Source organism: Tenrec ecaudatus, chromosome 4 (assembly GCF_050624435.1).
Source record: "Tenrec ecaudatus isolate mTenEca1 chromosome 4, mTenEca1.hap1, whole genome shotgun sequence".
Classification (NCBI taxonomy): domain Eukaryota; kingdom Metazoa; phylum Chordata; class Mammalia; order Afrosoricida; family Tenrecidae; genus Tenrec; species Tenrec ecaudatus.
In genome coordinates, this window is record NC_134533.1 from 154,672,529 (window position 1) to 154,687,033 (window position 14,505).

A 14,505-nucleotide genomic window follows, 5' to 3' on the forward strand; every position below is an offset into this window, starting at 1 on the left:
ACACCGAAATGGAACTGCTCTGTAGAGATTCATTCACTTGCAGAGCCAGCTGCAGAGCAAGTGGATTCAAACTCCTCTGTTGTTGTTTTTTAAGATTAACAGCCAAGTGCTTCACCACTGATCCATGAAGGGTGCCTTAGTATCAGAATCCCACCCACTGCCCTCAAATCAGTTCCAGCTCATTGTGTCCATGTAGGAGCAGAACTGTACGTTAGGGGGATTCCGTGGCTGTAAATCTTTACTGGAGTAGACAAACACCCCACCACCCATTTTGGGCTTATCTGACCAATGCGTAATTTACTGTGCGTTCAGAGCTCCTACAGAATGTAGAATGGGGAGGGTTGGTTTTTTTTTTAACCTCCTGACATTTGCCAGGTGTGTTTGAGAGATGTTAATGGTTATTCATATAGTAAAGGGAAGATACTGTCATGGACGGTGTGGAGGGACACTCTATCTGCTTCAGTGTCTGTGTTGTAATCCAGAAAGAGACTGAGGACAGGCTGCAGTATGGAGTGCAGCCAGGTGATTGTCAAATATTTCACCACAGAAGCCTCTTTGATACAGAATACCTGTTAACAGTTCATGAAACAAGTATTCTAAGAGCAGAGTTTGGAAAATGGTACACTAACCAACAAAACCTATAAGCCAAAAAGGGCATTTATAGAGGTCTAAATAAAGGCATGCACATATATGCAAATATATTTTTATATGAGGATGTGGAAATAGATCTATGTAAATATATGGATAGGTTTAGTATTAAGGTAGCAGATGGACATTGGGCCTCCACTCAAGTACTTCCTCAATGCAAGAATACTTTGTCCTGTTAAACTGGCATTCCATGATGCTCACCTTCCTGACACAATCGCTGAAGACAAAGCGGGTGCATAAGCAAATGTGGTGAAGAAAGCCGATGGTGCCCGGCTATCAAAAGATACAGCATCTGGGGTCTTAAAGACTTGAAGGTAAACAAGTGGCCATCTAGCTCAGATGCAACAAAGCCCACATGGAAGAAGCATACCAGCCTGTGCGATCATGAGGTGTCGAAGGGATCAGGTATCAGGCATCATCAAAACGAAAAATCATATCATTGTGAATGAGAGGGAGTATGGACTGGAGACCCAAAACCTATCTGTAGGCAATTGGACATCCCCTTATGGAAGGGTAGTAGGGCAGAGACGAGCCAGTCAGGGTGCAGTGTAGCAACCATGAAACATACAACTTTCCTCTAGTTCTTAAATACTTCCTCCCTCCCCACCCACTCGCACACACACTATCATGATCCCAATTCTACCTTGCAAATCTGGCTGAACCGGAGGATGTACATTGATACAGATAGGAACTGGAAACACAGGGACTCCAGGGCTGATGATCCCTTCAGGACCAGTGGTGAGAGTGGTGATACCAGGAGGGTGGAGGGAGGGTGAGGTGGAAAGGGGGAACTGATTACAAGGATCTACATATAACCTCCTCCCTGGGGGACAGACAGCAGAGAAGTGGGTGAGGGGAGGCATTGGACAGTGTTAAGATATGACAAAATAAATTATCAGGGGTTCATGAGGGTGTGGGAAGCAGGGAGGAAGTGGGGAAAATGAGCTGGTGCTAAGGGCTTAAGTGGAGAGCAAATGTTTTGAGAATGATGAGGGCAATGAATGTACAAATGTGCTTTTCGCAATTGATGTATGTAAGGATTGTGATAAGAGTTGTATGAGCCCCTAATAAAATGATTTTTTTTAAAACAAACCCTATGGAGTATCTGATACAGGATCACCATGAGTCAAAATCAGCTCCATGGCAACTGTTTTAAATACTGGTGACACCTAACTTTACCTGATATGTACAACTTCCTTCTTAACTCCTCCATTTGGATAAATAATAGGCATCTCAATATTAAAAGCACAAATTTTAAAATAAATAAAACAAAAGGGAAGCTCCTAGCTGCATTTTAAGCCAGTGCTTTGTTATGGCAAACCAAGGAGGTAGTAGAAATGATGACTTTTTACAAACTAGTCTAGTGTTTACAGTGACAACATGCTATCTGTACTCTCTCTAACAACTGCATTGTGTCACACACGGAAGGGATCTGCTGACATTTAGGGAATAAACTACTTTCTGTAGACTAAAAAACACCCACAAACCCTAGAGGCCAAGATTAATACTCTTTAGAATCTTGATTTCTAACAAAGAAATAATAATTACTAGGAAGCCACAAAGTCTGAGGTTGGGAGAGGCGATCTCCTTCCATAAAGTTTTCGTCTTGGAATCCTGAAGTTGCAGTTCTCTGTCCTGTAGGCTTGGTGTAAGTTGAAATTGAGTCTGTGGTAGTGAGCTTGGAGTCATTCTGAATGCTCTCTGAACCTGCTGCTTCTGTGTGCTGTAGATGTCCGTTGCAGTGTAAGATAGGATAAAACAATAATGTATAAATTATCAAGGCTTCATGGGGGGGGGGATGAGCTGATTCCAAGAGCTGAAGCGGAAAGCAAATGTTTTGAGAACGGTGAGGGCAATGAATGTGCTTTACACAATTGACGTATGTATGTATTGTGATGAGTTGTATGAGCCCCAATAAAATGATTTTTAAAAAAACTCTTGTGGAGAAAGGCGACTTTTGCCATGTTGAGGGATTATTCTGTTCGTATCTATGATGTTATTTTATAAAATCCCACTTTATATGCTCTTAGGACCATTTTTATACATACACAAAAGAAGGAAAGCAACCAATGGCCATTGTGTCCATCATGTCTTAGGATCATTGTAAATGTGCTCTATTAGCATAATGCTCCAGACATCTCCAACAATAACGTTTCATTTAAAAAGAAACTCAAATGTTTTAATTTTACTACCTTTCTATAAGTATATTTCTTAAAGTGATTATGATTCATATAGTAGAATTTCCACCCATAATGTTGAAATATTAGTAAATATGGATTCACCGGTAACAGGACATTGCCAAAATGACAAATATAAAACCTCATAATAAACTATTTCTCCTTTGTTTTGCCAAGTTTTTCCTCAACTTTTTTTTCATTGTTGTGAATGTGTGCGTGTGTGTGTGTGTGTGGGTGTGTCTCACAGTGTTTGCCAGTTCAACATATTCTGGGTGTATAGTTTAGTGATACCATTTATTAATCATGTGCAACTACGATGCATAATTGTTGCCAAATTTTCTATCACCATAAGTCCACCCATTCTTGGTGTTCAGCGGATTAGAAATGACTCAGCTGGAGTCATTTTATATTTTCCATTTTTCTGGTCTTCAGCAGGAGATAGTGTGTATCCTGTGTTGACTTACATTAATGATACACCTGCCAGTTTCAACTTCTTCCTGTAGATTATTCCTTGATTGACCAAAACCTAGATCCCTTCTCGCCCCAACCTTGGAGGGAAAATGAGATTCTGTTGATTGGCGGAAAATGAGATTCTGTTGATTGGCTTAGGCCATTGATATTGGGTAAAATGAATCTTCCAGAGCTCTGTGAAATGTAAATTTGCAGTCTGGTTTAAACGGGGATGAAAGGAATCCGTAATGGGGAAATAGCCAGGAGTGCCCTTTTACTCCAAATAGACCAACATTTGAAAGTTTAGCAAGCTACTCCAAATACTTTTAATGTGCTGTTTAGACACATCTATGCAAATATATTAACAATTTTTCTGGCTCTTTTAGAGGACAAGAATTTTGGGCAGATTTGAATGCCATGAATGTGTATGAAACAACTGAATTTGACCAACTACGAAGGCTCTCCACACCACCCAGTAGCAATGTTAACTCTATCTACCACACCGTCTGGAAATACTTCTGTAGGGACCACTTTGGATGGCGAGAATATCCTGAGGTATGTACAAAAATTCTTTTTCAAAATAAATGCATATAATTTTTTTCTCATTGCCCTCTGTTTATCTTTCCAGTAATGATGACTAACAGTTATATTAATCATAATAAAAAACTTATGGATGTAAACTTGAGTTTTGTTTAAGAACAACTTTTCTTAATTTTTTTGAAAATATATCTCTCCATTAATCTGTTCTTAAATAGAATCATTATGAGAAATAAAATGTATTCTTCAGTATCATTTTAAAAATAATTTTAGTGGTATATAATTGACCCATATAATTCAGTAGTTCAGTCATATTGAGTTGTGTGACAATGGATGTATGTATGGATTGTGATAAGAGTTGTATGAGCCCCCAATAAAATAATTTTTAAAAAAGAGAGTTGTGTGATAAATTTCCCCAGAATTTTAAACTATAAGAACCAATTGCTCGTGAGTTGATTCCTGCTCATGGCAGCACTTTGTGTAGAGACCAAATAGTTATTGTGGACATAGTCAAATCCAAGCACTGCTTTTGGAGTCATTTTATTGAGGTGAGCACTGGGATGATGTCATGCTCTATCTTCAGTTCTCAACTTATGGGTCGCGACCCCTGTGGGGGTCGAATGACCCTTTCACAGGGGTCGCCTAATTCATAGCAGTAGCAAAATTACAGTTATGAAGTAGCAATGAAAGTAATTTTATGTTTGGGGGGGTCGACAACATGAAGAACTGTGTTAAGGGGTTGCGGCATTAGGAAGGTTGGGAACCACTGCTCTATCTGCTTCTTGGCTTATGTCTTACAATGAACATTTTAGAAATGGAGTCAAAAGCAGGCACTCTCCGTCCCCTAGAGGAAGTAAAACTATTTGTTGAATTGCTGGTTAGGCAAAACCAGTCATTGCAAAATTTGTACTACCTGCACATACATCCTTAGTCTCCCAAATAATAGAATAGCTCAAACATACAGCAAGATTTTGACTTATTTTTCCTTAATGAAAATTATGTCAAATTCACATGAAATGAACTTTACAGATTAATTTTACATCCAAAAGATCTGACTTCTTCATTTGAGTAAATTCATTTCCAGAATTATAAAAAGGGACAATTGGCTTTATCTTTCTACCTTCACTTGTTTTTGTTTGTTTTAAGGAAATAACAAGATATTCTAATACATTAAAAAAGTCATTGCTCTCAGGTCAAGTCTGACTCCAAGGACAGAGTATAACTGCCCCTGTGGATTTCTGAGGCTGCGAATCTATAAAGCAAGAAGCCTCAGCTTTCTCCTGGGGAGAGACTGAGGGGTTCCAACTGTTGACCTTATGGTTAGCAGCCCAGCTTTTAAATCAGTAAGCTATCAGGGGTTGCTATAAAATACTGTGGCCCTAAACGGTTTTGACTCTCAAGTAGTCAATTGTATCTCACTTTCCAGAGAAAATGAGAGGATATTTGTTTGAGGCTGTTTGACTATTCTCAAACTATTTTAATTATCCCTATGTTTTCCCTCTGAGATGTTTCTTAGGTTTGGCTCGTAATTAGTTTATTTGAACTGAATACATTATCATCTTTAAGCCCTGCTTTGGAAATTTTCTGTTAAGAAATAACCAAAAAATCTCTAGGACATGAAGACTTCACACAAAATAGAATAGTTCATAAAGTAACTTTCTCTGCTCTTCACACAGGGTGCATTTTTTATAGTCTGATATTTTCACACACCCCAAACTCCATTCCACCACACCAATACAAAACCCCACATAAAAACAAGTACTTATTTTATTTATATATATATATTTTTTTTTTTAAGCAAGTGCTTATTATAGAGAATTCATTTGACTCGCTATTGAAATTCCTCTGGTATTAAGAGCAGGGTTAACTCTTTTTTTCCCCCATTAATTGCATTTACATATTTTATATTTCACCATGATTATTTCTTTTTTAACCTCTGTTTTTAACTCCACAGTCTGTTATTCGACTGATTGAAGAAGCCAACTCTCGAGGTCTTAAAGAAGTTCGATTTATGATGTGGAACAACCACTATATCCTCCACAACTCATTCTTCAGGCGAGAAATAAAAAGGAGACCTCTTTTCCGCTCCTGTTTTATACTGCTTCCGTATTTACAGTAAGTGTCCAGTGGAACACTTCATCTGTACTAATTTCATGTAAATGCACTACTGAGTGCCAGAGAGCAAGTAAAGAAACTATCTTACTACCAATTCTAGAATGTGAAATTCCGAATTAGATTTTGGGCTTGATTTTTCAACAAATAGAATTCAGCAACATCTTCATCCCACTGGATTAGCTCAGCATGCCAAGCTACCTATTTCACCAAATGTTCTACCACCTCATTAGGAGAAAAACCTTAAGAACAAGTGTCCTGTTAGGTTTTTTGACCCCCCAAATTTTAATTGTGGATTAAGTAATAGTTTGCAGAGCAGATCCTAGTGTTACATTTCATATTCACATTCTGATTCAATTTCATCCATTGTAATTCATTCAATATAATACCGCTTATTCCACTTCTTTTCTGTTTCCTGTTTCCATCCCCCACTTATTTCTTCACCCTCTGACCTTTGTCCTTGGGTAAATGTTGCCCTTTTGATCTTAAATGCTTGATTATTCCAACACAGAGGTGAGTTAGTCTTGGTGGTTCCATCATCTCTAACATTTTTATCCCACTGTATCCAGGAACTTTCACTGGGAACCTTTTCAGAGCAGTCAGTACTAGTAAACCGGCACCATTTCCTATTGGAGAGTGTTTTGGTTTTTTTAATTAAAACTAAAATAGAGTGAACGTTTTTCCACAATTAAAAGTAATGCTCTCTGAAATGAGATAGAATTCCAAACCACTGCCATAGAGTCTATTCCAAGTCATAGCATCAGAGTTAGCATGGAAAATTGAGTTTTCTGATGAGACCCTACAGTTGCAGGACTTTCCAGCCCAGGTAAACTGCTCTGACGCGTGGGGAGAGGCTAGTACAGGATCTGGTGGTCTCCATTCTTCCTTGAGTGAGTTTGAATGAGGATAGTTCACCTTTTAAAACATTTTGCATTCTCATTTGTGACTAAAGAAGGCACCTCTTCCTGTGATATGTGCTAAAAACACATGCCTAAGAAGAAAACCCTTTCTTGGTAAAAGTTAGACTGAATTCAAGTAGGTGAGCTTGTTTTCCCAAATGCCATTTCTTCTGTGTCTCTCTAGGATATCCACTGACCTCTATAGTGACAGAGGGTGGGCTGCACCACCATTAGCCTGGTCACCCTTGAAAGTTAGAGGATCTGGGGATAACATGTTCTTCCAGCCCAGTTAGACTCTTTCTAGAGCTGGATTGTGAAAGTACAAGGTTTGCTAGGCATTATAGACTGGAGCAGTCTCAAATACTATATTGGTTACTCTCTACAGACCTTTGAGGGGAAGATGCTGATGTTATCATCGTGCTGGTACTTTCTCATTTCAAGCCCAAGTGGAGCTTTCCCAGATGGTTATGGCAAAATCTTGAGTGCGAGATTGCGAGGTGAACATAAAAAGCCCAAAAGCAAACAAAAACCTGTGAAATGTTCTGTATCCAAAACTAAAACCCTTGTCAGAGATACACACATATTGGCTTGAGTAAATGCCTACCTGTTTAAGGGCCGACTGTGCAAGTTTTGCCTTATAGGTTGTTTTATGGTTTGTTTTTGGTTTCTTAATTAGCACTCATAAAAATGCCGTTTCTATGATTTCACTAATACAGCTGGAAAAGTGTCGGCGCCCAGTAGTTAGGAACATATTGTCCTCCTAGTGAGGTGGTAGAACTCATTAGTGAGATAGGCGGCTTGGCATGCTGAGCCAATCAAGCAAGATGTAGCTGCTCTGTGAGGGTAAGAATGGTTATTCACATGCTGCATTGTTGGGAGAATTTTAATGAATAGAAATTGACTTAGAACCTAAGATATGATGAAATGCCCTCTTTTTTTTAGCCTTAGGCGTATAAAAAATATATAAGCAGCAGTAAAATTAATACCACAATTAGGGCCTTGCTATTTATAAATAGGCTTACAAGAGACAAAAATGTCATTCTCTTCTCTCTTGTGTTTTCTTTTTCAAATTTTTTGGTTTTGTCTTCCTGTTTGGAACAAGGATAATCACATACAATGTAAGACCTCAAATCAGAGAGATTAGGCAGACACTTCAACTAGGAGAGAGGTGATAAGTTCGCCAGGGTCTCTTCTGATCCTGTCTGGCTGAGGGGTACCCAGGACCTAGAAGGAAAAGCAAACTGGGCTTGGTCCCAAAAAGCAGATTTCAGAAGTGGATTCCAGAAGGCCTGTGATCTTAGCCACGAAGAAAGGTTTTTGTTTTGCTTTGTTTTTAAGTGTCATGAAATAAAAAGAGGCCACAATTAGCAAGGAGTAAGATGCCTAAGAATTTGGAATGCCAGAGGGGGTGAGAGGAATAGGGGAAGTTGACCCAATTAATGAATATGCCTACCTTTAAAAAGAATTTTTTCTTGCTGCTTTTTCATCAAGCTGACAAAGTATTCTTTCATATTCTTAGAATACTTAGCTGAGGTAGTGTAGGCAAACATCTCCGATGTGGAGGTCTGCTGGCTCCTTTCAGGTAAAAGGACAGCGATGCCATGTGATCACTGTATGGCCAGAGAAACCCTAACTCCTAAAAAAATGGTAAAATGATTCTACATCATCAGAGCAAGGAAAGGAAGTATAGTGATAGAAGAAGCCCTTAGCTTCTGGAAATTTTTTCTTCCGAGACGCTGGGGACAAGCTCTCTACTCCTTGATGCTAAAGGAGGCTGTGGAGGGCTCAGAAAGAAGCATACAGTATGTCACTGGATGCCCGTGAGCTGAATCCATACTCAAGTCTACTCAGAAAATACAGGCACGTGGCAAATGTATATAAAATACCATATATACTCAAGTATAAGCCAAGTTTTTCAGTACATTTTGGATGCAGTTTTTGTGATAAAATTAGGTGCCTTGGTTGATATGCCTGTTGGCTTATACTCAAATATATACGGTATGTGTTTTATTAGGGCATAATTTACATATCATACAATTGAGTAGTTCAGTCATCCAGTCATATCAAGGGGAATTGTACAATCAACATCACATCTATCTTTGTGCACTCTACCCACCCCGCCCCCCAAATGGTTAAATCACCTTTAAAATGAGTTGTGCCATCACAATCAATTCTAGTGTTCCCTACCCCCTCATGCCTTCATAATTTACTCCCGAAATCCCCTTTCCCTCCCTATCACTAATTCCCCTACCCCTGCATTCCCTATAACACCTTGTATTAGTTATGATTTTTAAAAATATGCCAACTTCTAGAGTGTAGAAGTTCACCAGACCAATGCATGGATGGATTTTTATGTTTTAGCACAGTTAGGCACAAAGTTGGCTTCTTTAAAGTTCGGATATCTGGTTGGGAGTGGATGATGCTACACATAACCTAATCTAGCATCACAGAATATGTTGGTACTGTCTCATCTTGAAGCATGTGTAAGTCAGTAACAGGCCACCACTTTCCTCATCCCTACCCCAGAAAGGAAAGAATCCATGAGAAACGTGATTTGATAGAATTATGCTGGGCAGGAGAAGTATTAGGAAGAAAGTAGCATATCTCTTCTGTTGTCAGTGTCAGGTTTGGGACTGGGAGAAAAGCTGAAAGGCCTCTCTTTATTTAGAAAAATGTACTTAGACTCAAGACTCTGGAAGAATGTCAAGACTCTGAGGACATGCTCCAGAGGACAAGGACTTTGTGTTTTTGTTGTGAATGCTGGAAAATCCAGCACCCTTTTAAATTTGTCCCTGAACTGAAAGAGCTGGGAGGTTGGGTAGACCATGGGTCCGCCCAGGATTTCATCTCACAAAGGGCCTTTGAGGCACATTAAACATCAGACATAGCCACCTGAAAGAAGGCAGGGGCTATAGAAAGCAGTGTGCTTCCAGAGCTTTATTTCTTATCTGGCCATCTCTTCAAAATTAAAGGACTGTGTGCTATGCGGTGGTGCTGGTACAAATTCTGACAAGGCTAGGTTGGAACCTTAGCATTCATCCAACATTTTGCGGCTGTGTTACATTGTGACCTATCACTGCCATCAAGTCGATTCTAACCCATAGCCCCACCCTGGGTAGGGTTTCAGAGACTATAAATCTTCATGGGAGCAGACAGCCTTGTCTTTCTCTTACAGAAGTAGCTGGTGGGTTTGAACCACAGCACCACAAAAGTGTTTCTTTGAAATTGTAAAGGATATAGCAAAGAGAAAGATTAGAGACTAATGTGGAAACTCTTAGGAACTAGTGTGTAGATGGCGCTGAATTCACTCCCAATTTCTGCCATTTGCTAGCTGCGCTAGAGCAAATGATCTAATCCCTCTGAATCTGTTTCTTTATTTGAAAAGCGGATGGTAACTAGGCCATTGTGATGATTGATTAGTGTTACTGGGTGTAAAGTGTATGTTTAGGATAAGGTGTGGTTATGCTGAGGGTGCTGGTGAGATACACTCTGTAGAAATAAAAGCATGGTCATACACAGTGGTAACCTCTGTCACAAAACTTGAAAATTCCAGTGTCCCAATTTCTCCACTGTGGCAGACATTAGTTTACTTCCCTGTGGCCACTGTGTGCTGATGAGTGTTGCAGCACCCAGGCCTTGAAACTGGAGCTCAGACTTGGGATTTCCTTTCTCCCAGTCTCTTCCTTTTTTTCTCTGTTTTGAAAATAGCCAAGAAGTATAACTTAACTTGAAATGTAAGCGTTTAACTAGGCAGAAATAAGTAATTGGTCAAAGTTGCTGTTCATTTAAACTCGTCATTCACCGAACAGATCTGAATTTAGAGAAGTACGGATGTGCACACTGGAATCTAGTCTCCAATAGTGAGCTCCATCTTAAGCACCCCCAGCTCTTGAAGAAGCTTGTGACGTCATGATGTAGGATCTTGGAAAATGAAGCAAATGCCAACTACTTGCCAACTTTCAATGGGTTCTTCATGATGTTTGCTTATTTTTAATGGAGAAATCAAAATAAACTTTTAAAAACTTTTAACGTTTTGTCTTTTCCTTCTTTCCTACGTGTCCCACTTTGCCCCACCCCTACTCCCTCTCCTCATAAAACCTGTCATGGTGACATCTTTTCTCGGAGTAGCAGCAACATTTGAAGAACTTAACGCAAAGGATGTTGCTCCCTTGACACAAAATTCCTTTAAACATACAGGTAAAAGAGGAACCCAGGACCCAAAAAGGAAAGATACTTACTTATAAATTGGCTCTCGCCTGTTGCCTGGCAGCAATGCATTCCAGAGTGTCTCCACAGGGAGGAGGCCAGGAGAGAGCTCATCATAGGCTGTGTGTACAGGCAGTGTTTTCCTTAAGATTTTTCTTTCCTAGATGCAACTTGTATTTTGTTTCTCAAACACAAGCATGTAAACTCTACACATTCTTATAATGGAAGCAAGCAGAGAACACTATGATGTGAGAAACGCTTATTTCTGACGGTCTTACACTAACATTCCCTGCTCTCCCTTCCAGGACACTTGGTGGGGTTCCCACACAGGCTCCTCCACCTCTGGAAGCAACCTCCTCCTCACAAATCATCTGCCCAGATGGGGTCAGCTCGGCAAACTTTTACCCTGAGACATGGGTCTACATGCATCCCTCTCAGGACTTCATCCAAGTGCCTGTTTCTCCAGAGGACAAAAGCTACCGAATCATTTACAACCTCTTTCATAAGACTGTGCCTGAGTTTAAATACAGAATTTTGCAAATATTGAGAGTCCAAAACCAGTTTCTTTGGGAGAAATACAAAAGGTGAGTGAAACTAGTGTGTAAAACTTGAGAGCTTTAATATGTTTGCGTTTTCCCTACACTGACTCCTTTAGTCTATACAACAGACCTCTGTGTAGGATTGCTGCTGCCTACTGTTTCTGAGTTGAGGGTTGCAGGTTTGTACATTCTCGAGGACTTTAAAGCTGGCCGCAAGGCATACAGATGAGCAGGTGGGGTCTGGGATGTAAGCCCAGACAGCCCAGCATTGGAGGTCTCACTTTCAAGCGCTTCCCTATGCTGCCTTTCAAGTCAGTAGAGGCACCTCAGAGGGGACCTAGGCAGGTTTGAAGATTCAGAGCTGAGGCACTTGCTGGAGCTAAGGCCCAGGTAGACATCCCGAGGGGAAGGTTAGCGGTCAGAGCTCGCTGGGTAGTGAAAGAGCAAGCCCAAGTTAAGCTTTCACTGTGCTCTGGGGTAGCCTTTTGCCTCCCCCTTGACACCATACAAAGAAGCTTTCTATCTACAACTATCAGATGCCTGTTAAATTGATACATCTTTAAAATTCCCTACCCCCTCTGCATTAGGAAAAAGGAATATATGAACAGGAAAATGTTTGGCCGCGACAGAATCATCAACGAAAGACATTTGTTTCATGGAACATCCCAGGATGTTGTTGATGGCATCTGCAAGCACAACTTTGACCCTCGAGTCTGCGGAAAGCATGCTACCATGTTTGGACAAGGTAGTTATTTTGCAAAGAAGGCAAGCTACTCTCATAACTTTTCTAAGAAGTCCTCCAAAGGAGTCCATTTCATGTTTTTGGCCAAAGTACTGACTGGCAGATACACGATGGGTAGTCATGGCATGAGAAGACCCCCTCCAGTCAATCCCAGCAGCGTCACCAGTGACCTGTATGACTCTTGTGTGGATAATTTCTTTGAGCCTCAGATTTTTGTCATTTTTAATGATGACCAGAGTTACCCTTATTTTGTTATTCAATATGAAGAAGTCAGCAACACTGTTTCCATTTGAAAAATCTTGGGACTGCTAACTTATTTGCTAAGAACTCAAGCCAGCATTTGTAGCAGGTTTCGGATGGGTGGGGAACAGTACTGGACATTCATAGGGCACTTTTCAGACCCATTTTTTTAAGTGCTAGAAAGTGAGTTGGTTTTGTTTTCATTTTTTTAAGGAAAACATTTTTAAATGACCACTTATCCTTTAATTACTTACTAATTGTTCGTGTACTGAGTGTGGGAAAGGCTACAGATTGCATCTACTTTTCAATTCACACTTGTACATTGGGTCAGCAATGTTACTCAACACATCTGAAAAGTAAGAGACACTGAACATTAGCCTGGCTACGTAAATCTGGCTTGGGCCTGGCAGAAGTTAGGGCAATTGAAATGGAAGCTGGGAGCCAAGTGAGGGTTGTATTTAGTGACAGTGATAAAACTGACCTGAACTGGTACGGCCACATCCAAAACCTCCCTGTTCCAGTGTAAGATACATTCATGAGATGCTGATGGGTAGAAAGACATTTATATTTCTATCAGCAGGACTGAAACACATCACCCAACCAGAGGGCATCAGCGGCTTAACTGTTCACCAGTGTGTGCCTGAGTGTCCGGAGGTATGTTAGGGGAGTAAGAAGAACTATTTGGAAAATTTGTTCCACCAGCAACCTTTTTACTTGCTAGTTATGTAAGATTCTTATGTTGCTCAACATCGGCCATGAAAAACTCAAAGTCTTTTCCATTGTCCTCGACCTCAATTTAAAGGAGTTCGGCGGCTAATTTGGTTGTACCAGTTTTGAGGTTTAGAAGTAGTACTTGATTTGGGGGTTCCAGCCCTAGCAAGCCCCTCATTAAAAGTTTTAGAAAAGGAAGTACATCTATAACCAAATTGATAAAGGTTTATTACTGTGCTTTGTACAAAGTAGCCTCTTCAAAAGTATTTGTTGACTTGGAATTACTGTTCAGGGTGATAGTCGCACCCTGAGACCTGCTCTGCCAGATGCACCTGGGTTCCCTGGCTGACTCTGAATCTGACACTACTTATTTAATAGAAACACAAACTTGGAAATTGTGCCACTGGCTCAGCTGGAGCACTGTTAGGTGAATGTGTGATACCTCGGTTCCAAGAAGTAGCAGCTAGGTATACTTCGGCTTAAGCAAAACAAATACTTGGATTTACAAATGTGGAGGTGGTTCTTCAAGATTATTAACCACAGAATTCCTTCAGATACCAAGCTTTCCTACTATGTCTACAGTGATTTCATTTACACAAGTCAGGAAATTCTGTGTTGTTTAGGCAAGATATATCTGTACTGGTGTCTCAGTGAATCCGCCCGTTCAAGCACTTATCAGGGCTTCCACACAGCTATTTATTTTGCCCTAGTTGATCCTGTTGTTTGCTGTCATTGGCATGAAACAGCCAACTGTGGCTGTTCCTTTGAGTCAGTTCTTTCATTTGATTAGAGCCTTGTAAGCCAGTGATTCCCAATCTTTTTCACGTTAGGACACCTTACCACTGCTTATTTGATTTTATGAAACTTGTTCCTTTTTTCTCCCCGAAGAAAAAAAAAGCTTTATGACATATTTATTTTTTTAATAAAATTAAGCAAAAATAAAAGTTCTGATAAACCTTTAAAACTTTTGTTGTTCTGGTTCTATTTGGGTTCAGCACATATATGGTGATCGCTAAATGCCAGTTGATGATTGTGTGATTGAGTACCTGTGAACCACAGACCAAACCAGAATGTGCCCTGAGACTTACAGTTGACTGTAAGTCACAAGGAAAGAGTGAAAATGTTGCTTTGCAGGGAAGTATTTGGGGACGGGCAAGACTTGTATCATCAAGTCATCCACAGGTGCTGAAGGAAATACAAAAAGGCATTGTAAGACTGTGTCAGCTCTTAAGCACCCTTGCTTT

At 40.2% G+C, this 14,505-nt stretch overlaps 1 protein-coding gene across 1 annotated transcript in view; it reads left to right on the top strand.

Annotated features, from left to right (window-relative positions):
- TIPARP (TCDD inducible poly(ADP-ribose) polymerase) overlaps window positions 1-14,232 on the top strand; it is a 34,800-nt gene extending 20,568 nt beyond the window's left edge. Inside the window, exons 3-6 of the mRNA XM_075546958.1 lie at window positions 3,662-3,830; window positions 5,767-5,927; window positions 11,335-11,613; window positions 12,156-14,232. Of these exons, the coding sequence (XP_075403073.1) occupies window positions 3,662-3,830; window positions 5,767-5,927; window positions 11,335-11,613; window positions 12,156-12,603 (1,057 nt within the window). The 3' untranslated portion in view covers window positions 12,604-14,232. The remainder of the gene's footprint in view (window positions 1-3,661; window positions 3,831-5,766; window positions 5,928-11,334; window positions 11,614-12,155) is intronic.
- Window positions 14,233-14,505: the final 273 nt, after the last annotated feature.